Source organism: Nuphar pumila, chromosome 5 (genome assembly GCF_984573655.1).
Source record: "Nuphar pumila chromosome 5, dmNupPumi1.hap1.1, whole genome shotgun sequence".
Lineage (NCBI taxonomy): Eukaryota > Viridiplantae > Streptophyta > Magnoliopsida > Nymphaeales > Nymphaeaceae > Nuphar > Nuphar pumila.
In genome coordinates this window covers 124625405-124639810 of record NC_143253.1, presented here as the reverse complement: position 1 = coordinate 124639810, position 14406 = coordinate 124625405, and the positions used below count along the sequence as shown (strand labels likewise).

General features: G+C 38.4%; 1 protein-coding gene across 3 annotated transcripts in view; it reads left to right on the top strand.

The window, feature by feature from the left end:
- LOC149838536 (adenine phosphoribosyltransferase 2-like) overlaps window positions 1–12036 on the top strand; it is a 37306-nt gene extending 25270 nt beyond the window's left edge. For 2 of the 3 annotated variants that reach the window (XM_090007722.1, XM_090007721.1), the window contains exon 6: window positions 11737–12036. In XM_090007722.1, coding sequence (XP_089863848.1) covers window positions 11737–11910 — 174 coding nt within the window. In that variant the 3' untranslated portion in view covers window positions 11911–12036. The remainder of the gene's footprint in view (window positions 1–11736) is intronic. The other variant, XM_090007723.1, reaches the window with a different exon arrangement.
- The last annotated feature ends 2370 nt before the right edge of the window (window positions 12037–14406 follow it).

Genomic DNA, 14406 nt, shown 5'->3' with positions numbered 1-14406 from the left:
CCTTGGTGAGGTTCAAAGCATTCATATCCTTTCCTATCATCTTCATCCAAGTCTTCCTAGGCCTACCCCGGCCTCTTTTAACTAATATATTTTCCCATTTCTCCATCCTTCTAACTGGAGCATCATTAGGCCTTCGCCGAATATGTCCAAACCACCGTAAACGATTCTCTCTTATCTTATTTTCAATGGGTGCAACACCTACCTTTTTACGTATCTCCTCGTTCCGAATCTTATCTTTTATTGTATTTCCACACATCCATCTAAGCATACGCATCTCAGCTACACTCATTTTTTGAATATGATGTCTCTTGGCAGCCCAACATTCCGTACCATATAGTAAAGCATGCCTAATAGTCGTCCTATAAAACTTTCCCTTCAACCGCAATGGCATTCTACGATCGCACAACACTCCAGTTGCACTTTTCCATTTCATCCACCCAACCTTTATCCTATGATTTACATCTCCATCAATTTCTCTATACTTTTGAATGATAGATCCCAAATATTTGAAATAATCATCCACCAGTATTTCTTGCTCACCAAGCTTCACTACACTCCCATCACTACTTCATTGCTTACTAAACCGACATTCCATATATTTTGTCTTACTCTTACTCAACTTAAAACCTCTTGCTTCCAATGTCTGTCTCCATAATTCTAACTTAGCATTAACCCCAACTCTAGACTCGTCAATCAAAACAATATCATCAGCAAACAACATACACCATGACACATTTTCTTGAATTGATCTCGTAAGCTCATCCATCACTATAACAAATAGGAAAGGGCTTAAAGCAGATCCTTGATGTAACCCAACCGTTATAGGAAAATTGGTTGTCACCCCTCCACAAGTGCGGACATTGGTTACTACTCCTTCATACATATCTTTAATTATACTAATGTACTTGAGAGAAACACCTTTCTTCATCATTGTCCACCAGTGAACGTCTCTAGGTACTCTATCGTATGCCTTCTCCAAATCAATAAAAACCATATGCAAATCTTTGTTCCTCTCTCTATATCTCTCAATAAGTTGTCTATGAAGATGTATAACTTCTATAAGTGATATCAGTGATTTTCTAAAATCTCTTTTCTGTTTAGCGAATTTTTGGAGAAAATTTGTTGTTATTTTTAGCATCTCGTGAAAAATTGTCCTTAACAACGTTGTGATGTGTTGGTGGTGGTTAGAGCAGCTTGGAGGACATGCATTCTGGGGCCCCAAATATCTTCTTAGGTACTTGGCCTAATCACTGGGTCATGCCTTACTCTAGACTAATGTTACTTGGACATGAATGGACCCCTGTGCGGTTGACTGCACCTGACACTACGAAAACCATGTCAAGTGTCTCACACGCATGGATGCGGGTGGACATGGGTGCATTGACCTTTTGGAAATGTTTGTGTTAGTTGACAAATGACAATTTAGACGACTGATTTATTATCATATAAGAGGGCTATTGAAATCAAGGTTGTAAGTAGCATATTGTTACCCATATCAGTCGGGGAAGGCCCGTAGCATATCCTAAAAAATCATAATTTTTTATATTTTTTCAAAAGTTAAAAAAAATAAAAAAATCAGAAAAATAGCAAAATTTTTAAAAGATCATAACACATTGAAACAATGATGAATTGCACAAAATACAACCATAAAATCACATATGAAGTCTCTATGAGCTGCAAAAGACCAAAGTTGTAAAAAGCGTAGCGTAACCCATATCGGATGAGCCCAAAATAAGATGCATATCATAACAAATTGTATGTTTTAAATAAAATTTTAAAAATCCAAAAAAAAAGGAAAAATCTAAAAACATTCATAGCAAAAAAATGATGAATAGCATAAGATAAAACTATAATATCACATATCAAAGCATTTATGTGCAATGAATGACATGTATAAGACATCGAAGATTCAATAATCTAGATAATATGCTATAAATGACATGCATATCTCACAAAAAATGCAAACTATGAAATAATATGCATATCAAATAATGAATCCAAGTTGCAACATTCATAATAATGTGTGTTTACATAAAAAATCATAAATTGTTTTTTTCAATACTTAAAAATTTTACATAGCCAAATTTAAACAAAAATGAAATAGATAATGTCAATCATGAGTATCATCATCATCATTCTTTCTTTTTGTAAAAAATCTTCCTAAATCACCCTTAAGCTCTTTAGGTAAGAATATGAACTTGGCCCAAGGGGTCTTATTTGTTTTTTATTTTTTTTGAAATGAGTGCACTTAAACTGCATTTATAGCATATCTTAAAGTACACCTTGTATCGGAGTATATTGTAAGATGCAAGGGCGTATTGTAAGATACAGAGGTGTATTGTATCGAAAGACCCCATAGATACGATATGTGTCATCGCATATCGTATCGTATGATACGACATTGATTGAAAGAGTTATCTTAGGGGGGGCGTTTGATTCGTTAACAAAAGAGGACAAGGATGGTGTCTTATCTTATCCTGTTGGTGGACAACCTGGGATGCACGGATGGAGCACACTTTTTTCCCAACAGATTTTTCACAGTGCCTGTCCTTCCTGTTCTAGTGAGGAGGGCGGAACAATGCGGGACATGAAAACGTATCCCTTTGTGACGTGTGGGGCATGCTGTCCTGGATTTGCATGGGTGCTGCGGGCATCTCCTGGAATCAAACGCCCCCTTAAATCCCAATTTCCTGAAGAAGACATGAGCTAAAGTTCTCATAGTCTACAAGTGCCATATCACTGTACTTGGACGCGACACTTGATCAGGACACACTTCCTGCTTTTTGCTTTTTCAAGAGTTAGGTTACATCATATAAATATAGAAAATCCAGAGGTAGACTTCTATCATCAAAAGATTTGTTCGATTCACATTTGTATCAAAATGATTATGATTGGCATGAGGAGACCTTTACCCGGATTCTTGTTTACATACCTTATGCATATGATTATCAGTTGGGATTGAATATAGTATATACCTACTTAAAACTTTCATAACATTTGAGGTGTCTGGCCTAGTTATACTGAGTCGGATTAGTTTCTTACTAGCCTTTGGTATTCTCAAATGGCTGATCGTCTTTCAGTTGAAGCTTATGGTTTTGATTAGTAAGAGTATTAATGGGCTTACATTTTCCATCTGTCCCCTTCAATATGTCTGACACATACTTTCTTTGGGATAACAAAAAGACCTTTTGCCTCCCTAAAAACTTCAATTTTGAGGAAGTACATGAACAGTCCCTAGTCCTTGATACAAAAGACTTTCCTTGGATAGGTCTTTAGTTCTACAATTTCTTCATCGTGATCACCTGTTGCAATTATGTCCTCTACCTAAACAATAAGAATAGTAAGATGAAACCTCCTTTTTATGATGAGTGTATGATTAAAAGTATTCAGCAAGCCAAAAATCAGTAATGACTTTACTATACTTCTCAAACCCGGCATGAGGGTGTAAAACCTCTACTGATTCTTAGACTAAGCACGAGAGTGGATTGATGAAGAAAATTCAAGGAAGCAAACAACCCTTTGTTGGCGCCAACGCAAAAGATGAGACGGAACATACCTGAAGCGGTCTTGTTCGTCTGATAATGGCCTATGAGTGAACCCGATCTATCGTCTCTGAGACGTTCGTCCCCTCGGCCGGTCGCAACCCTTGATGAGCGCAGACCCTCTAGTGACGGTGAGCAGGATCCGAGTCTCAGAACAATCAATTGCGTTGATTAGCTTCTATTTTCTACAGAGGGGTCTCTCATCAATACCCCTTTTATAGCATTAACCTTTATTAGGAAACAATTAAGATAACTATTCCCTCCAAATGGTAAGGTTTATCCGATAGGGACACCTCTAGGAGAGTCCTTATACGTGAGTGACTCCAATATTCTCCCACTTGTCCCATGATAAACCATTAACCGAATACCTTATGGGAATGATTTGATGAATAGATTGGCCTTTAAAATCTATTCTACAAATCCTTAGTTGAATATCTAATCTTTATGAGATTAACAAAAACGATCATAATGAGAATCAAAACTTTATGTGATCATTTTATTCTTATGCATATGTCAAAAAGAGTTTAACAAACCCATCCTCAATACATGTTCAGAATACAATCCCGGTGCTAGCCCTTTAGTAAGAAGATCAACAATCATCTCTTTGGTACCAATATTAACAATATGCACTAGATGATTCTTTGTCCTTTAACAACAAAGTACTTTAATTCTATATGCTTACATGATGTAGTACTTTTATTGTTATTCGAAAAGGACACCACAACTTCATTATCACAGTAGACCTTCAGTGGCTTCTCGATGAAATCAACTACCTTTAACTGTGATATGAAGTTCTTCATCCATATGGCCTGCGAAGTAGTCTCATACAATGATATAAACTCTGCCTTCATGATGTGAGCAGCAATGGTCGTCTGCTTCTCACTCTTTCAAGAGATCGCGCCCCCAACAAGTAGGAAGACATACCCAGTAGTAGACTTTCTACTATCAAGGTACCCTCCTAAGTCCGCATCTCAGTAGCCAATGACCTCAAGGTGATCAACCTTATAATACGTCAACATATAATCTTTTCTCCCTTGCAAATACAACATGACTTTCTTAGCAGCTTTCCAATGGGATATGCCTGGGTTAGACTAAAATCTACTAAGCATCCCTACTGCGAAAGAAATATCTGGAGGTGAACAAGTCTGTGCGTATTGCAAGTTGCCAACAACTGATGCATATGGATAAGCACTCATTTGTGCTTTTTCAATATTGTTTTGTGGACAATCCTTTAGGCTCAGTTTATCACCTTTTGATATGAGTGATGCACAAGAATAACAATTCTCCATCCCATATTGCTTTAATATCTTATTTATGTAGGATCTTTGGGAGAGACCTAAAAAAACCTTTTGCTCTGTCTCGACAAATCTCTATGCCAAGTACATAAGCAACTTCACTCATATCTTTCATGTCAAAATTGTGATGTAAGAAACTGTTTTGTCTCTGCAAGTAACTTTATATCGTTGGTTGCTAGTATATTATCTACATACAACATCAATATGATGAACTCACTCTCAATTTCTTTAAGGTATATACATTAATCAATGATGTTTTCTGTAAACCCGAAAGTTACGATGACATGGAAAAATTTAATATACCACTGTCGAGAGACCTGTTTAAGTCCATATATTGATTTGTTAAGATTGCAAACTAAACGATCATCTTCAGAGAAACCAAGAGGTTGTTCCATGTATACCTCTTCATTCAGATCCCCGTTGAGGAACATTGTTTTCACATCCATCTGATGTAGCTCTAAGTTATAATGAGCTACGAGGGCCAAAATTATCCTCATTGACTCCTTAATTGAGACAAAAGATAATGTCTCATTATAGTCAATGCCCTCCATCTGGGTGAATCCTTTAGCAATCAATCTTGCCTTATGTCTCTCTATGTCACCTTTGGAGTCTCTTTTGGTCTTAAAGACCAATTTACACCCTATGGGTTTTACCCCTTTAAGTAACTCGATAAGACCTCACACTTGATTCTTAGCCATAGAGTCTAACTCTTCTTTCATGGCTTTTATCTAGTGCGAAGATTGTTTGCTTTCAACAGCTTCCATAAAGGTCAACGAGCCATTATATCTATATCTATGAAATCATCAGGGTCTTGAAGGTACATCACATAATCAGGATGTATGGTAGATTTTCTAACTCTTGTAGATCTCCAAACAGGTCGTTCTACAGGTTCAGATTGAACCTGTTCATCATGTTCGTGTTCTTCTGCATTATCCACAATAGGTTCATTTTTGGATTTGTGCATCAACAACCGGGTGATCAGCCACATCGACATCAGGGATGATAATATGATATCTCTCGGTATTTTCCTCAACTGGTAGTGAGACTAGATCCTATATTTTCTCAAAATCAAGATTTTGAAGTGCACGTAATCTGACTAAACCATCTTCAAGGAATTTTGCCTTATCCGTTTCAACAATCTGTGGTGAATGAGATGGACAATAAAACCTGTATCCTTTTGATATCTCTGGATAACCAATGAAATATCCATCGATTGTCCTTGGATCAAAGGTTTTAATGTGGTCGTTATACAACTTAACCTCTGCAGGACATCCCCATATGTGCATATATGACAGTGATGGTTTCCTACTTGTCCACAATTCTTAGGAAATTTTAGGCACATATTTCGTAGGAACCTTATTCAAAATATGCACAACAGTTCTTAAGGCTTCACCCTATAATTTGATGGGAAGTGTTGAATAATTCAACATGGCTCTGACCATTTCTTTAAGCGTACGATTTCTTCTCTCATCTACACCATTTTAGTAGGCACTACCAGACATGGTATACTGAAGCACAATGTCTTTTTCTTTAAGAAATTGCACTAATGGTCATTCCTTTTGCTCATTTCAGTAAACCTACCATATTATTCGCCACCTCTATCCGACCTGACTATTTTAATACCTTTATCAGTTTGTTTCTCTACTTCTTTCTTAAATTCTTTAAACATTTGAAAAACATTAGATTTTTCATAAATCAAGTAGAGATACATATACCGAGAATAGTCATCAATAAATGTTACAAAATATCTTTCACTTGTGTAACAAGGTGTAAAAGGTCCACATACATCCGTATGAACTATTTTCAATATCTCACTACTACGTTTGACACCTTTATATGTGTTTGTTTGCTTAACTTTTATGAAATCAACATACATATCATTGTCAGTAAAATTACACGGGTCATTGTCTGTAAAATCTAGGGATTTCAAAATCCCTTCGTTTACGGGTTTCTTTATTCTTTTTTCAGAGATATGACCCAACCTTTGATGCCAAAGCATGTAGGACTTATCATTAATCATGCTACATTTGTTCCCAACCAACGCGTATTCAAAAGTCAAAGACTTCTGAGTTCGGATCTTCACGTTTAATTTGTACAAACCATCATAAACAAAAGCAAAACTAATTTCAATTGAATTTTTATATATGAATAACTTGGAGTTTTCAAATTTAAAACAATATCCAAATTTATCCTTGAAATTGAAATTAAAGTTTTACTATATAATGAAACATAAAAAATATCATGAAGATCCAAATCTACGTCGGTATCTAAAATGATCCTGCAGGTCCCAACACCCTTTACATGTGAACGCATCTTGTTTCACGAATAGATACTTTTCTTATGCATTGTTGGTTTCCTTCTGTTCAAGAACGATTGCAAACAGTTGGTAATATGAACAATAGCACCGAAATCAATCCACCAGCTATTTTCAGGAATATATAATAAATTACATTCATGAGAACCAAATGACAAATTACCTTTCTTTTGTAATCATTTCTTGTACTTTATGCAATCCGCCTTCCTGTGTCCCTTCTTCTTGCAAAATAAGCACTTCATGGGAGCAAAATATGGTTGCTTCCTTTGAGATTACTTTTCTCCTGTTGACTTCTTCCTAGTATTTTTCTTAAATGCATTTTTCTTTGGTCCTACCTTGGATCTATGAGAAGCCATATGTGCACTTTGCACCTTCTCTCATTTCAATCTCTCTTCTTTCTTAACACACTTGGGCATAAGTTTATTGAACGTTCATTCATCATTATGTGTGTTTTAAGAGATCTTAAAAGGACCATATTTCATAGGTAGGGATGCCAAAATTAAATGCACTAGGAATGAGTCAGAAATGGTCAGCTTCATGTCATTCAGCTGGGACGCTACGTTCCTCATTTCCAAAATGTGCTGACGGATATTACCCCCTTCAGAATGCTTCATAGATATGAGTTTTGACATTAGATTACTTGCCATGGCCTTATTCGAACTGACAAATTGTGCTTCACTGACACTCAGAAATTCCTTCACTGTCTTGCATTGCGGGATAACACTCCGAATATTCTTAGCCACCTTAGATTGCAAAAGCAATATGCTAAGTTTATTCGAGCGCTCCCACTTCTCAAAAGCACTTTTATGTTCAACAGTGCTTTGTTCTATCAGGGCAGCATGTTCATCATTTCTTAAGGCCAAATCCAAATCCATATACCTTAATGTGAAAAAGATAATTTCTTTCTAGTCACTAAAATTAGATCCATCAAGAAAATGGATAGTACTCGAGTCATCTAAAATCACAGAACCAGAAACTGCATGATAAAAAACATGTATCAAAATGAAGCATATACGAGACAAACCTGTTGCAAAAATAAATAAATAAAATGCCTTTGATATGCTTATTTTCGGGCGAGTGTATGCGGTCATCTAAGTCCTACTTTAGTAGGAGCTCCGACATGTATAATCACTACGCCTACCGACCATAGCTGGTAAAACTAAAGCTCATGTGAAGCTAAACCATTAACATATGACACTTTTGGATACACATGCGCAATGTATCTCAACACACTTGTTTTATTTTACTCTACTTAAATTTCAAACACGATGAAACGTTGCCTGCCGCCGACCCACTTCGCCTGCCGGAGACCCACGTCGCCTGTCGACGACCCACTTCGCCTGTCGACGACCCACGTCGCCTGTCGGCGACCCACGTCGCCTGTCGGCGACCCACGTCGGAACCTCCATCGACCTCAATTTGCAGAGAAAACGGGTTTTTTAAACCCCTTTTCGATGATCATGCTACGTGGAGTTCGGCAAAACGCCCCCCGGCGACGACGCACCCCGACGTCGACAACATCAACGTACGACGATGACCCTGACAGAAACTCCATTTCAACGAAGGGGTTCCATTTGCGGCCAGTCTATCCAGATGCCGGTCAACCAAACAGCATGGAGGTCCGACGATAGCGACACTTTGGTGATGGATTTTTTGTTGCCAGCGACGCTGGCGATCATAATCCCTCAACGCCCAACGACAGCGGTAAAACATAAAAGAGAGTTTTTTTTTTAAAAGGCCCTCTGATGCCGTATGTTGCCGGACGACGAAAGCAATCTCCCCCGGTGCCGGCAGACCTCTCTGCAACCCGACGGTGCATGTAATCTTTCCAATTCCTTGTTTTTTTATGCTGGTGATGGTTGGACGGTTAACCGATGAGCCACGTCGTCCCACGACGATGGGGTATCAGAAAAATACTGTCGCCCCACGGCGACAGTCACCTGCAATCGACGACCTACGTCGGCTACCAGCATCCAGTGCCATCGGCGAAATCGTCGGCGGCCACTGGCTTTCAAAAGCTATTTCGACGATAAAGAAACAGTAGATATTGGATCGGGTCTGCCGAAAAAAATGCTGTCACCCCATGGCGACAGTCGCATAGTCCAGGCGATTGTTTGTTGAATACAGTCGAGCCACGTCGCCCCACGGCACCAGGCTCAGCCTGTTACAGTCGCCCAATAGCGACATATACAAAAAAAAGCCAGCAGCCCCCCCACAGCGGAATGCGCGGTGCATGGACCCATAACCCAATGTTGGTGCCTGTGCAAAAGATGAGATGTAACATACCTGAAGCGGCCATGTTCGTCTGATAATGGCCGATGAGTGAACCCGATCTATCGTCTCTAAGACGTTCATCTTCTCAGTCGGTCACAGCCCTTGATGAGCGCATGCCCTCCAGCGACGGTTAGCATGATCCGAGTCCCAGAACAATCAACTGCGTTGATTAGCTTCTGTTTTCTGCATAGGGGTCTGATCAATACCCCTTTTATAGCATTAACCTTTATTAGGAAATCGTTAAGATAACTGTTCCCTCCAAATGGTAAGGTTTATCCGATAAGGACACCTCTAGGAGAGTCCTTATACGTGGGTGACTCCAACACCCTTAACTCCTGATCATTCTCTTAGTGATGAGAAGTGGCATGATGGTTTAGCTTTTATTAAAATACTAGACAATTGGCCCACCCATATGGCCGGGCCTCATCAGATAACTCAAATGGTAAACAAAGTTGCATGAAATACATTTATGAAGATGAAAAGTAAAAAATAATGAGAACCATAAATATATTGACAATTTTCAATCATTATAGAATACTTTTTGTGTACCTCCTACTAATGTAAAGACAATAATGAACAATCCACAAGTGACCCCCTGCAATCAGATTGAAGAAGGTTCACGTTCCACCAACATCGAACCACAATCCGAACATATAAGTGGATTAACAGAGTGAGGCATTGAGCATAAAAATTTCCAATATAACAAGAGAAGAATATGCCTAAAAAGATTGATGACTGAAGGTAAAATAGTGCATCATTGGTCCAGAAACAATCATCACTTGACATGTATTTCTCATCTCATGAACATGCATCTCTACTTACGGTTGGAAGTGGCTTCCCTCTTTGTATGATGTTAAATATTCAAAGGCCTTGACAATTATGCCTGGGGATGGGCAACCCCATGCGTTAACAGTTTTTTTTATGGGCAATGAGATAAGGGGAAGGTCATGGCGAAGTAGAGGCTGGTCATGCATGGGCCAGCCTCATGCATAACTTAAGTTCCCTTATTTTGTGGCTACCAAAGGAGAGAAACATTTTGGAGAGGGAGAGGGAGAGAGAATCCTCCGATGCTGTCACTTGGGTGTGGGTGCAGGTATGGAGGGTACGATACGACAATTCCAAAAAATGTGGATATGGGGACACGGATATATATATATATATATATATCACATAAATACAAAATAAATTCAAAATAAACTGAAGATAATCTAAATATATGTGCTATATTTAAAATATATATTATATACTGAAAATATGAAGTTATAAACTGAAAATATAATTATAAATTATATATTGAATACAAACTTGTATGTATGGAGGGTAAATTGGTGTGTCCTGGTGTCAATGCTTGTTGACACAGGTATGGATGACAAAATGGAGCGTCCGGGTACCATAGGGGATGTTTTGGAAAGAAAAAGCGACATGAAGTTTCCTCATTTTGTGGCCATTAAAAAGGAGAGGATGCATTTCAAAATAATAACTCATTAATTTTAGAAAAAAATTGAAATGTGCATTGTAAATAATACTTCCTTTTTATTAAAACTTTATGCAAATGCTCATACAAAATTTCAATTACATTTGCAACTCACTACAAGAATGTCAATTAAAAAAAAGGTTATAAAGCATCCAATTTTTTTCACCTATTACCCTTGCTTTTGCTTTTATAATATTTAGGATTTAGGAAAAGTGATGCTCTAATGAGGTCTAGAACAACACAAACAAAACTAAGAGAGTAAGATCATATGCCACTCAAATGATAATAATATTATGGAATTGCCACTCCAACACATTCATGATCACCTACACCCATCATACTTGGTTGTGCACATTGAGCTGCTGCCTTGCATTGGCCATCATTGTTGTACTCGGGAGATTTCTTTAGCATGTAATGGATATTGTCAAAATGGACATTTAAAACTGGAAACAATTGCACCTATTTTGTTTACATTCAATGGATGAGTCCATGATGTGACTGGAACTCAAGAGCTTAATGCCGTAATTTTGTCATTGGTTTTAGTTCTTGTTAAGAAATATTTAGCTTCTTAGACAAATTGTTCTGCATGAAAAGTGGTTCCCGCTACATGTTCAGCAGTTCGTTCTTTTATGGTTGTGTAAATTCTGGATTGATGCCAAATTGGTATATGTACATATGCATCTATCTGTATGCGTTTATGAACACAGTTTAAACATTTTATTTATTTGAGAAGTGCAGTGATGATTACCACAGTCTAAAAAAAATCCTGTGTATATATTTGTTTCTTTGAATTGAAGGTCATTTACTGCCTTTAACAAAGCGAATTATCATCAACAGGTGGTTCAGGTTACAAATTGGAAGCGATCATTTGAGTTTGATCTTAGAATTGAGAAAAGGCCTGAAGAATTAGCAAGTTCCTGCAGGTTTGTGCCAGGAGATATGGGAAGAATAGGTCAATCGGTCCATCGATCATTGGGTTCATATTCATCTAATTATGTGCTGGTTCTGTGAACTATACTTGTATGGAGTACGAATTTGTATGCTTATAGGTAAACAAAAACTGTATTTACTTAATTTTTGAAGATGGAAATGTCGCAGCCATTGTTACTGATGGAACAATGGCATGCTAATCCTTCTCTTTCCATAGGGAGAATGCGTCTTCTTTCCTTGAGTCAATAGTTTCCTATTTAATTTTTCTAGGTGCTATTTAATGCTTTAAAGTGCTCGATTTTCCTGTTTAAGAATGCCAAAAGTCATACTGTCATAAATCCTTCATTGCTACTTGATTCTGCTCTACCATACTGTCACAAGGACACAGGTAAAAGGACACGACACACCAATTTTGTGCAATTTTCTATTAAAACTGGTATACAAAAAAACATATGGGGGCAAGTTTAAGAATCCGTGACATAGACCGTACTTGTGTTGGCTATTTTACATCTTAACATACTCGACTCTCTCTCTCTCTCTCTCTCGCCTGATTCAGAGTCGGTCCAACATGCAGGGTCATGTCCTAAAATCTGTTCTGCCTCGTCTATCCTTTCTGTGTCAGGGATAAATGGTTTGGCTCCTTTAGACATAGACAAATTCAGTCTAATTGGATCTGTCTTAGTTTTGGGTTTTAGAGGTCCATTACCAGATTCATATCCTATTTGCTCCCTTCCCTCTTTTCTATCTGCGTTTAATTACGATTTGAAAGGCCCATTTGACCATTTGTCCGATCTGATATCTAGATATTAAGGTGCTTATCAGAAGTAGTCTCTCTAGATGACCTTAGCCAGCGGGATGATCCACCACTAGTACGATAGGCTTCAACTTGTTTGCTTCTCAAACGTCAATGTCCAAAAGGTTGTTTAACTTTAACCAAAGCATCCACGGGCAATTTTGATAAGCATGATTTTGCAAGCGTTACCAGTGGCGTCAATGGTATATACTGTTAAGGGCCTGATGTCCAGGTCAGCTTGGGCTTCTCTACCTGCCAAAGAGGCCTAAGCCTCTACGAGTGGCGTGGGTTTCTCAATCTCTCTGTTTAGAACTTGAGAGTGAAGATGCTCATGTACCGGTCCGTTTGACAATTAAACTCATAATAAATTAAAAACTTCACTTAATCACATTGTTATACATGGTAAAAAACAAAAATAGAGGCTCCTGATTCTACTTTAAACTACAAGCATCTGGGCATTGGTGTGCCTTGGTGATCAAGCAACACCTTTAGACCCGTGTGTGACTGCCTCCTGCTGATCGAGAATGTGCAGAAGAAAAGGCAGTTGCCGGCCAAAGGATGGCATCACCTGGCCGCATCCACCCACCAAGACACCCTTCTTCCCATGGTTGCAAGTGATTCAATCACAATACGGAGTTTTCTTCAAAATTCAAACAATACAGCTACTCATTTTCCATTTGTTACTAAACCACTGTGCAATTTTGGTTACTTGAAAGAACACATCCTTCATAAGAAAAATAGCATTTGAAGTGTGAGGCACAAGTCATAAAACTTATCCAACAAACCGTACGATCACTTTTTTTTTGAGAGAAGTAAAAATTCATTTATATATGCATCAATATATTACACATAAGACATAAAAGATAGGGGTGATGAGATATCACACCTACCATAAGAGAGAAATATAGAGGCACAAATAAACCCCCTCAGGGATGACAACAGTACATTTGAGAAGAGAAAATTTTGAAACGACCAACACCACCCATTAAGATACCACTCTATTACTCCCTATCGAGTACGTGCTGTCCCAGGCCATTTCCGACGTGCTCTATGGGTAATCTCCCGTCTTAGTTGATCAAGGAGTACAATAGTGTGCCCCTAAATATGCGCTGATTATGTTCGTTTCATATAATCTTCTTCGCCATAAGCAACCAAACACGCCAAATGAATTTTCAGTGCTTTCCTTTTTTATTCATGTGTGCTGCAATCAAAATATCTCTTGAAAATCTGATATTCCCCCAATCAAATATTAATGTCCCCCGTGTTTGGTTCAACATATAATGTATGAAGTCACATTCCCAAAATAAGTGCGATAGTGATTCCTCCGCTTGTAGGCAAAGAGCACAATGACTTGCAAGATAGAACCCTCTCCTCTTGATTCTGAGTTGTGTCGACTTTCTCATGCAAAATCTGCCATCCCATGAGTGAGCCTCGAAGAGGGAGTCCCCCTCCTCATAATGCTTTTTGGGGAGCCACTGCGCAGCCGGGTTACCCAAAGCCGAGTAAAGAGAGGAGGCAACATGAGCACCATCATTAGTGAGCTTCCACCTTGGTGTATGGTTCTTTAGCATAAGCTAGAAGTGTGAAAGCTGCTCCATAAGAGTGGACCATTGTTGGAAAACCAAGTTCGATGGGTGCCTTCTCAACACAACATCCCAAGTATCTTGTTCTTGTGACCAGACCTCCTTCACCCACATGGATTTGTCCCTTGCTGCATCATAAAGGTTAAGAAATGCTCTCTAAGACTAGTAAGACCCCACCAATCATCCTGCCAAAATAAGGTG